Source organism: Micropterus salmoides, unplaced genomic scaffold (genome assembly GCF_014851395.1).
Source record: "Micropterus salmoides isolate LMB-PRFRI ecotype aquatic unplaced genomic scaffold, ASM1485139v1 Ms_hic_scaffold_16, whole genome shotgun sequence".
In the NCBI taxonomy this organism is placed as follows: domain Eukaryota; kingdom Metazoa; phylum Chordata; class Actinopteri; order Centrarchiformes; family Centrarchidae; genus Micropterus; species Micropterus salmoides.
Window position 1 is genome coordinate 24301982 of NW_024040707.1, and position 16080 is coordinate 24318061.

Sequence of the window (16080 nt, forward strand, 5' to 3'; positions counted from 1 at the left end):
TTTAACATGTATGTAGAGACTGTGAATGTTTCTTCTTTGTCTTTTTCTCTGTGGAGATAATAGGAAAGTAACAGTGAATAACCCTCTGTGTTACGTAGGAAATATCATCTCACAAAGAGAACGATTAATGAGACTGTTTTATGTCTTTTTAAGGTATTAGAGGAAATTATCTGACTTTCAGTAAGTGACGTAGGTATTATGTGAGTTTGTGTCTACGTGGACTCACCAGTTTTCACCAGGACTTATTAGTAAATGACTGTTCAGTTATCTCTCTAGGATTTTGGAATAATAATAATTAAATACCATTGAATATCAATTGAATCTTAAGTCTTAATATTTACTGATTTTGTGTAACTTTTAGCCAATTTGAGTGATTCCTGAGTAATCCCCTGGAATCCAGATTTTGTTAAGGATGACAAAACTCCCTCCTTTAATTTGACTTTGAACTTATTTGACTTATCTCCACTTCTCTTTTCATTCTATTTTATTGTTGTCCTTAATTTTAACTTGATGTAATGAAAATATTAATTGTCATTTTGATATATTTATATTGCACATTTTTATGTTTAATAAAATCATTGAAACATTTTTATGTTTAATAAAATCATTGAAACTAAGAAAGCATACTATTGATTCTTTGCCTTCGTTGTTGCAAGGGATTTGGGGAACAAAGGATACCCACAGTAGTGACCCAGAGAGTCTCCTCGTAGCCTGCCATACAGGCCGATTGTACGGCAGAGCTGTAAAAGCTGCATACCGCTTGTATTAGTAAGCTTTATCATCTTCATCTTTAATTTTTAGCCATAATATTCTTCTTTTGTAATAACTGTAATGGACTTTCTCAATTCTGATTCACAGCATATAGACATGCTTTCTGAATCTCTGCCTTGGGTTATTGTGGGATTTTTTTGTTGATGGAATAATAATCTGAGTGTAGCTGTCTGGACAACGAGTGGAAACATCTTCTCTGCACCATGTCTCCTGTAAAACAATGATGTCAGAGTCTTTTAACTCTATATAAATCTGAATTTCTGCTCTTTAAACCAAAAGCTGATGATCTCAATCTTTGAATGTTCCAACATGTTATTGTAAACGATTTAATCTCTGAGTGTGATCTGATAATAAAAATAACACCTTAAACAAAAAGAATAAATGTAAAAAAAATGTAAAATGAGGAGTGTTGTAAGTGAATTAATAAAATATTAAACTAAGAACTTCGAGTAACATTTTTGAGTGTATCATGTGTGAAATACTGTCAAGAGGAGATGCAGTTGTCCTTATATTACTTTTCATTTAAAATGATATACAACATGCTAAACTATTAATTGTTGTGATGTCTTTAAGCGGTCTCTGCTCTTCTACGAGGCGAGAGCAGAGCAGGTTTAGCATGTGTAATATTTTATTTAAGATCACCAGAGGGGGTTGGTGCTGTTGCTCTTCTCACCGCTGCAGCATAGTTCAGTCCAATAGGCTGCTGCTCCTGCAGCCTTGGTTCTGATGTTGAGAGGAGGGGGAGTATAGGAGGACCTCCGGGCTGGGGAGCTTTCTGCTTGGGTATCAGAGGCCAGTGGGGTGGACTGTGGGTTGTGATGTTGGTGATGCGGTAGATTTGGTGACCTGGCTGTCCACAGTCCCGGAAGGCGCTGATATTGGTGTGGGGGTGGAAGTCTCTCTGGAAGTCTGCACCAAGCTGAGTCATCTGAAATGATCCAGCTGTCTTCTCTGACGAGCTATTTCTTGATTAAACTCTCTCAGCTGTGAGTTGATATTGTCCTGTTCTTTCTTGGCAGTTGCCTGGAAGTCAGTGACGTAGGATAATCTCACTGCTGTTGGTCCACCTGCTCTCTGATCTGTACCAGTTCTATTTCTGTCTGGGAGAAGTGTTCTCTCATGATGAATGATGAATGCTGTAGCAGGGGAAGATCAGTGTCAGCATCTGCAGCCTGTCTGTCTGGAGCAGGGTAGGAGCAATGCTTGTGAGGACCTCCTTCTCCTTCTCAGCACTCAGGTTTACTGTTTTTCTGGTGGTGTCAGAGTATTTCTCTTCGAGTATACTTATTTTCCATCCATTAAAAATACTGAATACTGCTGCCTATTACCCATAAACTGTGCGGCTGCCGTATCTTTCAAAAACTGGTAAAGATGGCGACAAACAAGCCGAATTTGTACACAATATACATTTTTAAAAGTTTTAAAAGCTAGTGAGAACTAAACACTGAACTATCATGTTAGCCTGCGACTGTAACCAACCCAGTTTGTCCAGTAGGATTTCTGAGGCGTCTGTTAGACATTTGGCTTGTCAATAGCTAGTTAGCTGATGCTAAGGCAAGCGTCTCTCTTCCGACAGCCAGAAGAGACACAAGATGGCGTGCTGATGTCACGCATTGCCGTAAGTGCTGCCCTAGAAGGCTGTTCGAAACAATGTTAACAGAGATGCCTTCACTTGAAAGTGATGCCCTCTGAGGCAGCTGTCTATTATGGTATCGAGGCAGCGAGGCAACTGCCTTCCATTTCGAACACCTCCATAGCTTTAATGTGACAACACATTCCAAGGAAAACGCTTCCTTGGAGGGCAAAAAAAGACATTATTTTCTGCTGTCCGCCAACCAGGAAGCAAGTGATACCCTGTTACCCTGTTGCCAAAATGCTGGATGGTTGTTGTGCTTTTATTTGTTGCAATATAACAGGTTATATAGTGAAATATATAATATATTTTATATAATTGGGACTTGTTTTTAAATAATAAATAAATGACTGATTTCAGTGTCCATTAGTTTGCTGTTACTTGCTTGCTTATTCCCCCTATCCTCTTCTTTGTTTGTTTGTTTTCTCCTTGTTTTTTCTCTTCAGTTTCTTCTCTGTTTTTGAGCTCCTTCTTCCAACTTTAAATTTCTTTTCTTTTCCTTATTTCTCTGTCTTTCTCCTTCTTTTTTCTCTCACTCTCCTGTGGCATATTGTCATCACTCCTTTTACATTTTCCTCATTAAATGTCAGTGTTCATCCAATTTTTGGACCGAAAACAGGCGTTTTGTAAAGGAGCAAGCCTTAAACATGACTTCTTAACAACAACAGAACTTCTCTCTCTTTCTCTCTCTCTACTGTGTCTGCTGAACAAAAATATCGGATTTAGGTCAGTCTTAAAGTAGCCACAGTGTATCTGTGCAAGTGTTAGTATAAAGGAGCAAAATCATACAAGACCCTGGTGGCAGCATTTTGGGTACCCAGTTGGAAACAATAAATGGTGACAGAATGACAGATAAGACACAAACAATCGTCTCTTTCTCATGAATCCAATATCGTATATCGTCTTGTCTCAAGTGTATCATCACACCCCTACTGTAAACCTGTAAGCCAACATCTCAGCCTGGCATTTGCTGATAGAGTTTCTGTTGTTATTAATCCTTTTTTTAATTTGGTGGCAATACGTTCCTGACTAAAGATAGTTTTTGATGGCGTATTATATTACTGTTTTTTTTTTTACCCAGTTTTACTTGATTTTAGTCCTTCTCTTCATACTGATACATACAGTTACTTTTTTGAGAATTAGTTAAGATTATTCTAACTACTGATCCTAAAGTCAAGAGTGAACTTTAATGTACAAATTCTTATATTACTCATACAGTACATTCTTTGTGTTCTTCTATTGTTGTCAGTAAAGCACTTTAAATTGCATTTACCTGAATGAAAGGCGGTATATGAATACTGTGTAATTTACCACTCTGCCACTGTAAAGGTCCAACATTTTCCTGCATAATTGCCTTACCTCATCTCTCTCTGGTGGACTGGTTTGGAAATGTTCATTTCCAGATCTCCCTTCAACATTTAAGGACTAAACTTCAGTGGCTGCAACTGCACAGAGAATAGCTTCAGGACAGATGCAGACCAGATTTTTTGGTTGGTCTACTATCTGATCACTGGAAATATTATTTTTATGATCTTACCTTGTTTCCACTGTTTACTGTAAAACTCTTGGTGTAAATAATCCTGACTTGACAGACACTGGACTAATGCCATTTAATCAGATAATATTTTGTATGTTTCTCCACTGGCTCCTGTTTAGCTGTAGCAAGCATAGGTGATGCATTATGATTCACCAAGCAGTATCCAGCATTTCATTATTTATATGAAATTACTGTAAATCTGATCTAAATGCATTTTCATATATGCTACTGAACTGTATTTTAACAGTGCTTAAAAGTGATGTGTTTTTATTTTTGTTCAAATAAAAAACTAACCATATTCTCTAAATCGTAATGCCACCTCTTTATCATATCATCTGGAAACAACCGCAATTGTTGTTAACATTCTCATTTTCAATTTCTTTCTACTAGCCTTCCCTCTCTGTACTCACCATTGTGGCTGCTGTGGTTCCTGCCGGACCTGTCTGCCTGCCCTGTCCCATTGGTCCACCTGCTGGTCCCATCTGCCCTGGCTTAGCCTGGCCCTGCCCTATGCCCACACCTTGTCCCTGGAGTGGGGTCTGCTGCTGAGGGCCAGTGGTCGCTGCAGCACCAGGCTGCCCTGGCCTGGCCGCTGATGTCTGGGGTTGTTGTTGGAGCTGGGTCCTCTGTCCTGGAGCCCCATCTGTCTGCCGCACTGATCCCGTCGGTCCACCAGCAGGGCCCTGAGCCCGGGCAGAGCTGCTGCCAGACCTGGAGGAGCCTGGGTGGAGGAAGGGAGAGTGAAATTCTTTTAAATGAAAAATTTTGCACTCATTGTTGAAAAATCTTACCACAAGAATGGTAAAAGACAGGACAACAATTCAGTAGTTACCCGTTACAGCAGATACTATAAAAATGGAATATCAGCAGTACTTTGAACCCTGCAGCCCATTACATGGTGTCATGCTGGTACATGCGTGGGTGGGGGACTATCTCCCGAGCTGATAAATACAAGGTTGGACAACACTGAGAGCATTGTCAGTGCAAATGCACTGAAACTGAGTTTGTGGGTAAAGAAATTAAGGATATGAAAATGAAAGTGTGTATGCTTGAGAAAAGAGTAGTAAGGGAAGAGAGACAAGTTGACACAGGACCTAAGTTGGAAATATTTTCCAGGAGATAGAACTCAAGGCTTTTACGGAATCAGAGAAGGTAGATGAAAGGTGAAAGGCTATTGGGATCTGTCAAGCTGTCCTGCCAGGGAAGGCTTGCTGACACCATCGACACCGTGCACCATTTCTGTGCCAAGCGTCAAAATGACACTAAGACCATGACCCCCCTTCCTACGTGACAACAGATTTGCGGAGGATTTTCCAAAAGAAGACAGGAAACTTGGATCTGGATCTATGGTTGCGAGTCACCTGCTGTCCCCATGTTCCTGCTCGACACCCTCTACTACAACTGTTTTTAATAGTCCTAAACCTTCAGAGCAGTGTCTCCTGATGTCCGGCGACTGCATGCTTGCCGTGGCACACCTCAACGTGCTTGCAGCTTTTATTTTTAATTGTTTCTGTTTGACATTTTAAATTTTATTTAAGAAATATAGGGTACAACTTTATCTTTCTGTGGGTACAGTGTGGTTGCAGTCTAAATTAATTCAATTAAATGTTATTTACTGAGGATTCAATATTATCTTTAGTAAATAATGCACTGCTGGCACTCACTTTTGCAGAAGCCCCACTCAGTGTAAAAGTCACACCATAGGAACATCTAGTTGAAGTCGGGCTTATTCCTGTTTTGAGTCCAAAAAGAGCAAAATGCTGTCATTCAAATCCATCATCACAACAGCATGCCTCGTGCAGGCAAGTTCAGTGAAGTGAAGTGAAGGCAAAATAATACAGTACTCCCAATACCAAGAAAGGTAAAATTGGAAACAACACTCCCCCTGGGGAATTCTGGGGCACTCCACCTCTCATCAGGTTTTTCTACACCAGCAACAGCAGCCTACATCATCCAGGGCAAATGACACTGGGACATCAGTGCCCCCTGTCATCCAGCTCCAGCAATTACATTAGCCGGTCTTGGTAGGGGCACATGGATGCCAGTGTCCTGTTTGCCCACTTCCAGCAACCACAGCAGTAGACTTCAGTAGGGGCTTTTTGCACTGGGATGAAAGAGCCCCCCACTGCCCACTTCCAGCAACCGCTAATCTGACTGCACCAGATGGTATGTTTCACAGAACTATTTAAAAAGTCGTTGCTGGAAACAGTTTCGAAGGACAGTTTCCCACCGCACTCCCTTAATTGAGCTGCATCTCATGATATGAGCCACGGCCATTTCCTCCTATAATTTTTGACCAAAAATCGCAAAATGTGCGAAATCTACTTTTTCAAACTCCTATGCAGAGAGTTCGATCTGCATGAAACTTTACACGCTATGGACCCTCATGATCAAATTTAATTCAAATAAGTTTGATAATCCAATAAATGCCCAAGTTATAAAGGAACAACTTTCTGTAGCTTAAGGTTAAAACAGTTTTGATAATCCAAAAAATGTGCAAGTCCTGTAGGCTACAGTTAAAACAGGAAGTGATTTCATATCTTCACATAGCCCTGTGTCATCTCAAAAACAGCTTTGTTTAGAGTTAATCTTCTTTTATCATTTTAATCTCTGGATTCATCGGCATCTTTGCTCAAATGGTCTTCTGCTCTAAAAATGTCAAATTACGCAACCTTTTATCGAAAACCTATTTTTGCAAACTCGTCCCAGACGTTTTGGCCAATTGACCCAAAACTTTGGCAGAATCTTCTATGTCCCAGATCAAAAGTTATTGAAAGAATTTTCTTTCGTCAATACATTTGTTTTTCATAAAGTTTTACTTTTGTGTCTTTATGTACAATTTTACATAAATGCTCATAAATCACAATCATGGTTTAAGCTATTGTAACCAAACTTAAAGTGTCTGTTCTGATGCTTGGTCCGAGCTTCACTGAACAGTCCTGGGATATTCTTCCACAAGGGGGCACTACACATACGAAAAGTTTATACCTCATAATTCGCTGCATGGATTCATACAAAATTCTGTTTGTACAATCCAGGATCATTATTCAGTTGATGTATGGCTTGGTTGCGCTACAGCCACCGCCACCTAACCAAGGATTGTGTTAGCCCCACCATAAAACAACCAAAATTGATGTGTGATTTTTTTTTTTTTTTTGCTGAGTAAAACTGGCTGGTTTTAGCATGCAGCATAGTAACGCAGTACGTCACCCATTACACTGATCTGAATTCAGTAGCAGATCCATTCAGAATTACCATTGTTTATCATCATAAGGCTGTCACTGTCCAGAGATCAGTGGGGAAGCTGTGAGACACATAGGTCACGTCACTACATCACTCTTGCCAGTTTGCTGTGACTGACTGTTAAGTAGGCAAATTAGCTTACTAAGTAATTTTGAAAACATTACAATGGAAAAATTGAAAGAACGCAACAGCAGCTTTTAAAAAACAGAAGGGGAGGTTCGCCATGGAGGCACTGGCTGAATTCTAATTGGTAATGACAAATGGCTCAAGATTAGTAAACAATTCATACAAGAATTGTGCACTCAGGAAATAAGGGAAACTTTGTGGAGCTGCTAAACTTAATTGGCAAATTCGATGAGACCGTAGCTAAGAAACTGATGGACAATCCTATAAATGCCAAATGCACACATAAAGACATTCAAAAGGAGGTTTTCCAAATAATTGCAGATATGGTCAGAAATATAATAAGTGCAGAGATAAGGAAAGCTGAACATTTCGGATGACAAAAGCAAAGATGTCAATAAAAGCATTCTACTTCCTGCTACTGTAGAGAGCAGTCGTGCTTTTCCTACTCTCCCCTCTTATCTTGGCTTGCTCCTATTTTCTGTCTCCTTTGGTCGTGTGGAAACTTTTCTCTTTTGACCACCTGCCTGCTGTTCTCCTGAAACCATCAAAATGGAATTAATCAACTGGTCGCGCTATTGACAAGACTTTCACCCAGAAACGTGCTTCACCGGGTGAGCCGAACTATCCCAGTGGAACATTCGCTGCAGGCTACGCTCGCGACTCGTGGGAGACCTGGCAAGCGGTTTGCTTGGATGTTTTATCTGTGGAGGACATTGAAGATTTATGGATAATTGGAATTTTGTTAGTGGGCTTCCTGATTATCGGGCTTGGAATCTCCCTAATATATCGTAAAATTGGTAAAACAGCCGCCAGTAAATGTACCCAAAAGCTGTCAGGGGAACTTAAAGAGTGCTTAAATAGGGTGAAAAAAAAGCTGAAGGTTTTACATCAAAGGGCTGATCAGAACAGTGAACTGTTTCTTAACATCTCAGACCGGTCTGTGGAAGCGCAGAGGAGGATTGACACCATCGGGGCCCAGTCTGGTGAGCTGCTGAGAGTAACCACTGGTCTGACAATGAAATTAGAAGAAATGTCGAAATCACTACATGAACTGGATGCACGTATGACGCTGAGGATGAGAGCAATTGAAGGACACTGATCTGGATAACAGTTACCAAATCAACCTAAATTGGATTAAAAATGATTGTCTTAGTGCCCCTTCCCTCCCCCTCCCCTCCTCCCCCCGAGGAGGGGAGGGGGAGGGAAGTCGAAAAACGACTTGCAGCTGGCCTTCCTATCTTCTCCTGCGCACTGGTTTGAGCCAGAGTGGGACAACTGAACGGAGACAGGCAAATCCTCCTCAACGTCTCCAGGAGTTTACCCAGTTATTGACAGAAATGTAAAGACATTTCTCAACCAAGGCCGGAGGTGTCCTAACCTGAGTCTCAGTGCTCAACCCCAAACATACATCTTTCCTAGACAAGAAATGTCTGCAGCCCATAGCCCAGTTCTGTGGAGTGACAGAAGTGAATTTGAGCGCAGTTACACCAGGTTAAGCATCTGCTGAAAAAAAGGAAAAGCAGGAGCATAAAGTAAATGACACAACAGAATTTCTCGCTTTAATGCAACCCTAGCAGGATGTCTTTACTGATCTACACAGACTCATCTGATTTTCACTGACCCTGCCGGTGACCTCTGCTTCCTGCAAACGCAGCTTCTCTTGCCTCCGTCATATGAAGAAGTATCTAAGTAACAGTAGCGGTGATGCCTGAAACAGCAACCTGGCCCTGTTGGCCATCAACAAACAAAGGACAAAGGCTTTGGATGTCCAGTGCATAATTGATATGTTTGCTTCCAACAACAACATCAGGCAGATTGTGCTCTGAAAACATCAATGGTAAAACTGAATATATTTTAAATACTAGGGTCTTTGGGAACTGTGCTGACTTTGTTGCTTTTTGTGTGGCCTTGGCAGCCTCGTGTTGTGCTCCGTTAACTACTTCAAATCCCCAGGTGACCAAGTCCGACTTGCCAACAATGGGAGTGTTCAGATCATAGTGAGTCAAAATTTTCTTATTGTACCTGGATCCTGTGATACTTTCTTAAAAACTGTTTATGCAGTATAAACTTCAAAACTTGGACACAAAATCTGGCAGGTGGGTTGAAAATTTCACCCACTAGTCAGGTACATATACTTACCCTCTCTGACCTCAAGATGATGCTGTAAAAAACAAGTTAGCATTTCCGCAATTATATAAAACTTGGGCCAGTACCTTCCCATGCCTGCCTAAGCCTGTCTGCAAAATTTGGCACATACCGGCCACTAGGTGGCGCTTTTGTTGCAAATCACAAAACATGCTAGGATTCTTCCAAACTAGGCTTTTTCAATTCTATGTTTTCCAATCTCTGTACTGCTCTCCACCTGCAACTTGTGAAATCACAAAAATGTGAAGTCTAGTTTTTCAAACTCTTCCTAGGCAGAGTCCGATCTATAATCAATGGACCGTCATGATCAAAAGTTAAAAGAATTTTGATTATCCAATATGTGCAAGTTAAAAAAGAACAACTTCCTGTATGTTACAGTCAAAACAGGAAGTGACATTATATTTCCGCATAGGTCTGAAAATTGGATAAGTAAGAGGCTCTACGTAAAAGTTGGCAATCATCAGGCCGGATACCTGTGTCGGGGGTCCACTGGCTGAATGTGAGATTGATTTGATGTTAACGAGCAGCTGCACTGCAGTGGGTAACTGGAGCTGAATGGTATCTCTTCATCAGCACTGGGAGCAAAGCAGGCTCAAATGGGAGCAAGACCCAAGGCCACCCCCCACAGGGTGGTCCCTCTGACCCAACCATCATGGGCCGAAGTGTTGCGCAGCGGCAAGAGCTGCTCGGAGCCTGCAATACCTAAACCTCACCTAGAGCTGTCAAACTGCTATACCATTCTGTCTGACAAGGCTCCGGGCCACCGATAGGACGTTTCAGTGGATCAGCTGTCACTGGAGCCCGAGGAAACTCCCTCTAAACAATTCAATTCAATTCAATTTTCAATTCAATTTTATTTATATAGCGCCAAATCACAACAACAGTTATCTCACAGCGCTTTTCATAAAAGAGCAGGTCTAGACCGTACTCTGTGATGATATTTACAGAAGCCCAACAGTTCCCACCAAGAGCAAGCACTAGGCGACAGAGGCAAGGAAAAACTTCCTTTTAAGAGGCAGAAACCTCGAGCAGAACCATGGCTCAGGGTGGGCGGCCATCTGCCTCGACCGGTTGGGGTGAGAGAGAGAGAGAGAGAGAAAAGAGAGAGAGAAGAGAGTGAAAGAGAGAGAGCCAACCATTGCTAGATCTATAGATGTAGCAGAGAAGTCTTGCCAGCCTGGTGTTGTAAAACGTAGCAACCATCCCCTTACATCAGTCAAGTCCACTTCCACTTTCTCTCTCTTCTCGCTGCAGGCTGTCAAAGGAGTCTGTGTCCGGCTAAGGTTCCATTTGCTCAGTTGGCCATGACGCTGGTCATTTAAGGAGACTCCCCAGCCTCCCTGACTGGATACAAAGTGCCTGTAGGGCTAACGAAATATGCTATGTTGATAATTTTAATATTTTTTGGGAACGTTGTTCTCTTTCTAAAAGACATGGGCTTCACCCAAACAGACTGGATCACAAGTGGTAGCTGAAAACATACAGAATGTGGTGCAGTCCTCAACACGTGACTGACTATTTACCACACTCACTCCCCTCCCCTCCCCATTCCAGTTTCACCACGAACCACTGAACTGAGTGCTGGCCCCCTACTGTTCTCCCATGAATCTGTCTCCTCCAAAGGATTACTTTCCCATTGAGACTGTAGTTACAGTAAATGCTTGTTCCATTACAAATAAATCGTTCATATTAAAAGATTTTTTTTCACCCGCAAGGACATGGATTTCATGTTTCTGACTAAAACCTGACAAAGAGGCATGTAAAATGACCCACTAATCGAATTGTGCCCTGAGGATTGTTATTTTATCAGCACTCCTAGGACCCCCGGGGTGGAGGTCTCGCTATGGTCTCCAAAAACTGCTTTCAAAGGTGGAGGGTAACTACAGGTTTTGTTTTTCTTCATTTGAACTACAAGTGACTAAAGTAATTTATCGACCCATTACATACACATTAAGAGCCATACATTGGACTTTGTTTTTACCCTTACTTCAAATATTAATACAATAATACAATTTACTCGGAGGAACTGCATGTCACTGACCATAACTGTGTCTTGTTCAACCTCTCCTTTAAAGTGGACTATGTGGACTTAAATGTGTGGCCAGAAAACTTGTTTCTCTGGCTCTGATCGTGAGACCGGGTGACAGAGGCTGACAGAGGCAAGATCTGACATGGCGAGACGCTGTCACTGGTAACAAACTTTTGTAAGATCTACAAAATCCCTTTCTTAACCTTTGTGTTTTCTTCCCGTCAACCATGCACTTGTTGTCCTCCCAGGTCAAAATTGAACCGGTCTCCAGTTCAATGATCACCTAATTCTGGTTACACCTACTTTTTTTTGACTACTACTTTTACACTTCAGTGTCAATAAAATCACTTTAAATCAATTTATATGAAATTATGCTTGGGCATGCCATACACTGCCCGTGGTTTCAGTACCAGCGAGCATCAACAGACCCAATACCCCTGCTGAGGTATTTGATCCATCTGTGCAGTTCACATAATTCCCCTGTTGCTTTTTTTGATATGAGGCCTCTTCATCGCATTGTGTCAAATGGCTTAAAGGCTTTAAAAGTTCAGATTTATGAACTTTTGTTATTGTTTTGGAAGGCACAGCAAAGGAGTGGTAGAAGCACGTTTACAGAGGTGTATTTAGCTTTGACGTTTGTGTGTGTGTGTGTGTGTGTGTGTGGTGGTGTTTGTGTGTGTGGCATGTGTGTTCATCTGCTGAAAAGCACAATAGTGTGATTAATTGACTTTTTGCACCACCGGGTCAAAATTGACCCAGAAAGATTGGTGCAATTACATGAAAGAAAACCATATTTTTCATACAAAAACATTTGAAAATGGGTCAAATTTGACAGAAGGACTACATGCGGTTTAAAGAACAGCTACAAATCAGCTGACTGGACATACCAACTACTGCTAAAAGCAGAACAGATCAATACCAAAGTGGAAGAAATAACAGACCTAGAAGCCTTCAGCAAAAATATTTCCATGAACATACAAGTATGGAATCCGACACCGACACCAGCGGCACTCCACAACGCAGCCTCAGCAACCCAAACAAATAGAACATGAAGAAATAAAAGATTTGTTACAGTCTGGAATTTGCCCACAGTCAGATCACAATACTGCTGGCATCTAAGCAAGAATTGCAATCCTCTCAACTAACAGATGCTAACAATCACTAAGGAAAACAAACACCTGAAAGAGACAGTTTTGGACATACAAACCCACAGTATGCGGGACAATCTCATCCTCTCTGACATCCTGGAAAAAACCCAATCAAAGACTTTATGACAACGTACTTCAAACAAACAAGGAAAGGACCCTTACCCATCATTGCCAAATGTGAACACTGTCAACAGAAGAGACTGATCCAAAACAAAGGAAGAGAGTTGAAAGGCACAACTTTCGGGCTCAGTGATCAGTATCCTCCCGACATAAATGAGAGATGGAAAGTACTGAAAGTGGAACTCTTGTCACACTGGCCTGTGCGGTCTCTGCCACATGGAATAGTATACCTCCATATTTCATTTTCCCCTGTGTCAACTTCCGCAGTCATTTGCTGATCAACTTGCCACCTGGCAGCAAAGGAGGGGCAAATCCCTCTGGATGGATGAAAGATGCGCACTTTGTTGACTTCCTGAAACATTTCAATGAAGATACAAAGTGCTCAAAGGAGAAGTCCTGTTCACTGCTTTTGGTCTCATTTGTCCATCGATGGACTCAATTATGCCAAGGAAAATGGCATAATTATGCTGTCATTCCCACCCCACTGCTCCCATCGACTCCAACCATTAGACAGGACTGTCTATGGGCCACTAAAGAAGCACATCAACAATGCGTGTAATGCCTGGATGAAGAACAAACCCGGGAAGACAATGTCAATTTATAACATTCCTGGGATTGTCATAGTCGCCTATCCTCTGGCTGCAACCCCATTGAACATTCAGGGTGGCTTTAGGGTGGCTAGGGTCCAACCTTATAAACCTTACAGGGATGTATTTCTGGAAACTGAGTTTGCGCCATTCTACATCACAGATCATCCGATTCAGAACCCTGACCTGCCAGGCTCCAGCATCAACCCTGAACTGCCAGGCCTCAGCACTAACTTGCCAGGCCCCAGTACCAACCTGCCAAGCCCCAGCACTAACTCTACCCTGCCTAGCATGAGCTTCAACACAGACCTGACCAGTTATGCAAATGCTAGCACCAGCTCACCATTTACCAGCAATGCCATTGCTGACAGTGGGCTAACAACTCCAGACAACATCCGGCCATATCCAGAAGCTGGATCCCGAAAACCATCCAGCAAAGGAAGAAAACAGCGCAAAACAGCAATTCGAAGTGACACACCAGTGAATCAGGTACTACAAATAGAAAAGAATAAGACACAATCTAGCAAAAGGCTGTTCCCAAAGAAAGGGAAAGAAGGGGCGGAGTCAACATCTAGATCTACAAATAACAAGAATGCAGCTAAAAGAAGAAAAATCATAGAAGAGTTATCATCAGATGAAGAAGAGTGCTTCTGCCTCGTCTATATGGAGCCATTTTCAAACAGTCTTCCAAAGGAGACATGGGTGAAGTGTGTGAAATGCAACAAATAGGCCCATGATGCTTGCACCTAAGACCAGGCAATTTATATGTTCCCGAAGTGTGACTCTGAAGATGAGTCTGATTAGTCAGATACAGATGTATTTCATACAAAAATGTATATTAGTGCATTGATGTGTTCAAACACCTCATCTGTTTTGTTGAGAAGTTAAAAATTTATGTTTAAGTTAACTGCAGCATACAGGTCATTTCCCATAAAATGACCATGGATCTGTGAGCATGCCAGATAATGTTTGATTTCAAAGTTCAATTAAAGGGACACTATTCAATTCTGCAGAGTTTGTTGATAAACAAACTCATGAACGCGCATTGCCATGGTAACCAGTCCTACTCTACTGAAATATAGCAGAATCCACAGCGTCTGCTGTCCGAGATCATGTAAGCCTCAATAACAGGGCATGTTTTAGCAGCACTGTAGAAGGTGTGACAACAAGCCTGACAATATTTAAATATGTATTGAAGCAAATACTTTTTCAAGCCTAAATCTAAGATACAGAGTCTAGTTTCTTATCGGTAGGATTATCGAGAGGAACTTCAATAGTTACATTTAGTGAACAAACATCATCAAACAAACAATATGTGTAAGCTCACACACGCAGCATCCAAAACACAACAGAGTAAGAAACTAGCGAGTTATTTGAAATAGTTTGTACAAAAAGCAACACCCAGGAGCTCCTCTTTAGTCCTGAGAAGCTGCAGTCTTTATTCATCAGCCACTGTAACTTCTACTGTACATTTACTGCTGAACAAGCATTAATGCTGACCCATTTCTCTCTCTATTCACTGGGGCTCTGTTCACACCGGTTCACACACCTCTACCGCACACATACTGACCGCTGCGGCTAAGCTAACAAAGCTAACCAGCTGGGATCATCACAAACATGACCACAGACAGGCGAGACGGTAATACTGAAGCTGTCGTTTATGTGGAACAGCAAAGCTAATGTTAGCCTACTCACCTGTCCAGCAGAAACCTCAGAGCAACCTCAGCATTGGTTTTCATTCCTTTCAAATCTCATAGATTTATCCAGCATTGAAACCCCTCACAGATGTTAACACGTGTCTACCCTCGCCTGGTCATATAACTTGTCTCACAATTCCTCAGACCTTTGTTTTAGATTTCGGAAAGGGAATAAATGGTACTTCTCCTTTCACTCTCTCAGGGTAGCAACTGTTACTATTATTTTCGGACCTCAGTTAGAGCAAGACCTATACTGCGTTGTGATTGGCCAGCCGCGTGTTCAGCGAAGCCACACCCCTCTTAGTTACTGTTGCTAAGTCAGGTTTGACAAACTGTCAAACCTGTCGGACCTTTATCACGGCGCTGCCACTGTCTATTACTGCACTCCCCGGAGAAATATGGTGTACTTTTTGGACAAAGCTATCTCAGAAAGAAGCAGACAGTTTTGCAGTTGCATTGTGTATTTAAAGGCTGTATTCAGGCTGTCAAACTGACGTGAAAAAAATAAAGACAGAAGCTCAAGCCTATTGAGAAAGAGGACAACGATATTAAGGATCAATGCTGTTCCTGTACAGCTGGGTAACGGTAGGTCTCTATTCACTATTACAATCATTAAAAAGCAGAACAGCTGGGCTATATAATGTTACATTCAGTAGTAAGTTAGCTAGCATTAGCTAACTAACATTACATTAGGAACAATCCACAGCCGACATTTTCTGGATATGTTTTAGGTTTTGGAAAGGCAATAGATCGTACGTCTCCTATCAACCTCTCTGGGTAGCGACTGTAACTATTACAAGTGCCCCAGGAACAGAGTTTCACCATATCTTGGAAAAATACAGCAAAAAAAGCTATAAGACGACTCCTATTGCCTATGAGTCAATTGAGCGCAGCCACGAAAGTGTCGGCCCTCAGTTAGAGCAAGACCTATACTGCGTTGTGATTGGTCAGCTGCATATTTAGGGCATGGCTTAGTGAAGGGTCAGTTAAATTCAATGTGTGCTCTCTCTCTCTCTCTCTCTCTCTCTCTCTCTCACTTGCATT

At 41.7% G+C, this 16080-nt stretch overlaps 1 protein-coding gene across 1 annotated transcript in view; it reads right to left on the reverse strand.

The window, feature by feature from the left end:
• bsna (bassoon presynaptic cytomatrix protein a) overlaps window positions 1-16080 on the reverse strand; it is a 108364-nt gene that overhangs the window by 34212 nt on the left and 58072 nt on the right. The window contains exon 9 of the mRNA XM_038721940.1: window positions 4352-4662. Within this exon, the coding sequence (XP_038577868.1) occupies window positions 4352-4662 (311 nt within the window). The remainder of the gene's footprint in view (window positions 1-4351; window positions 4663-16080) is intronic.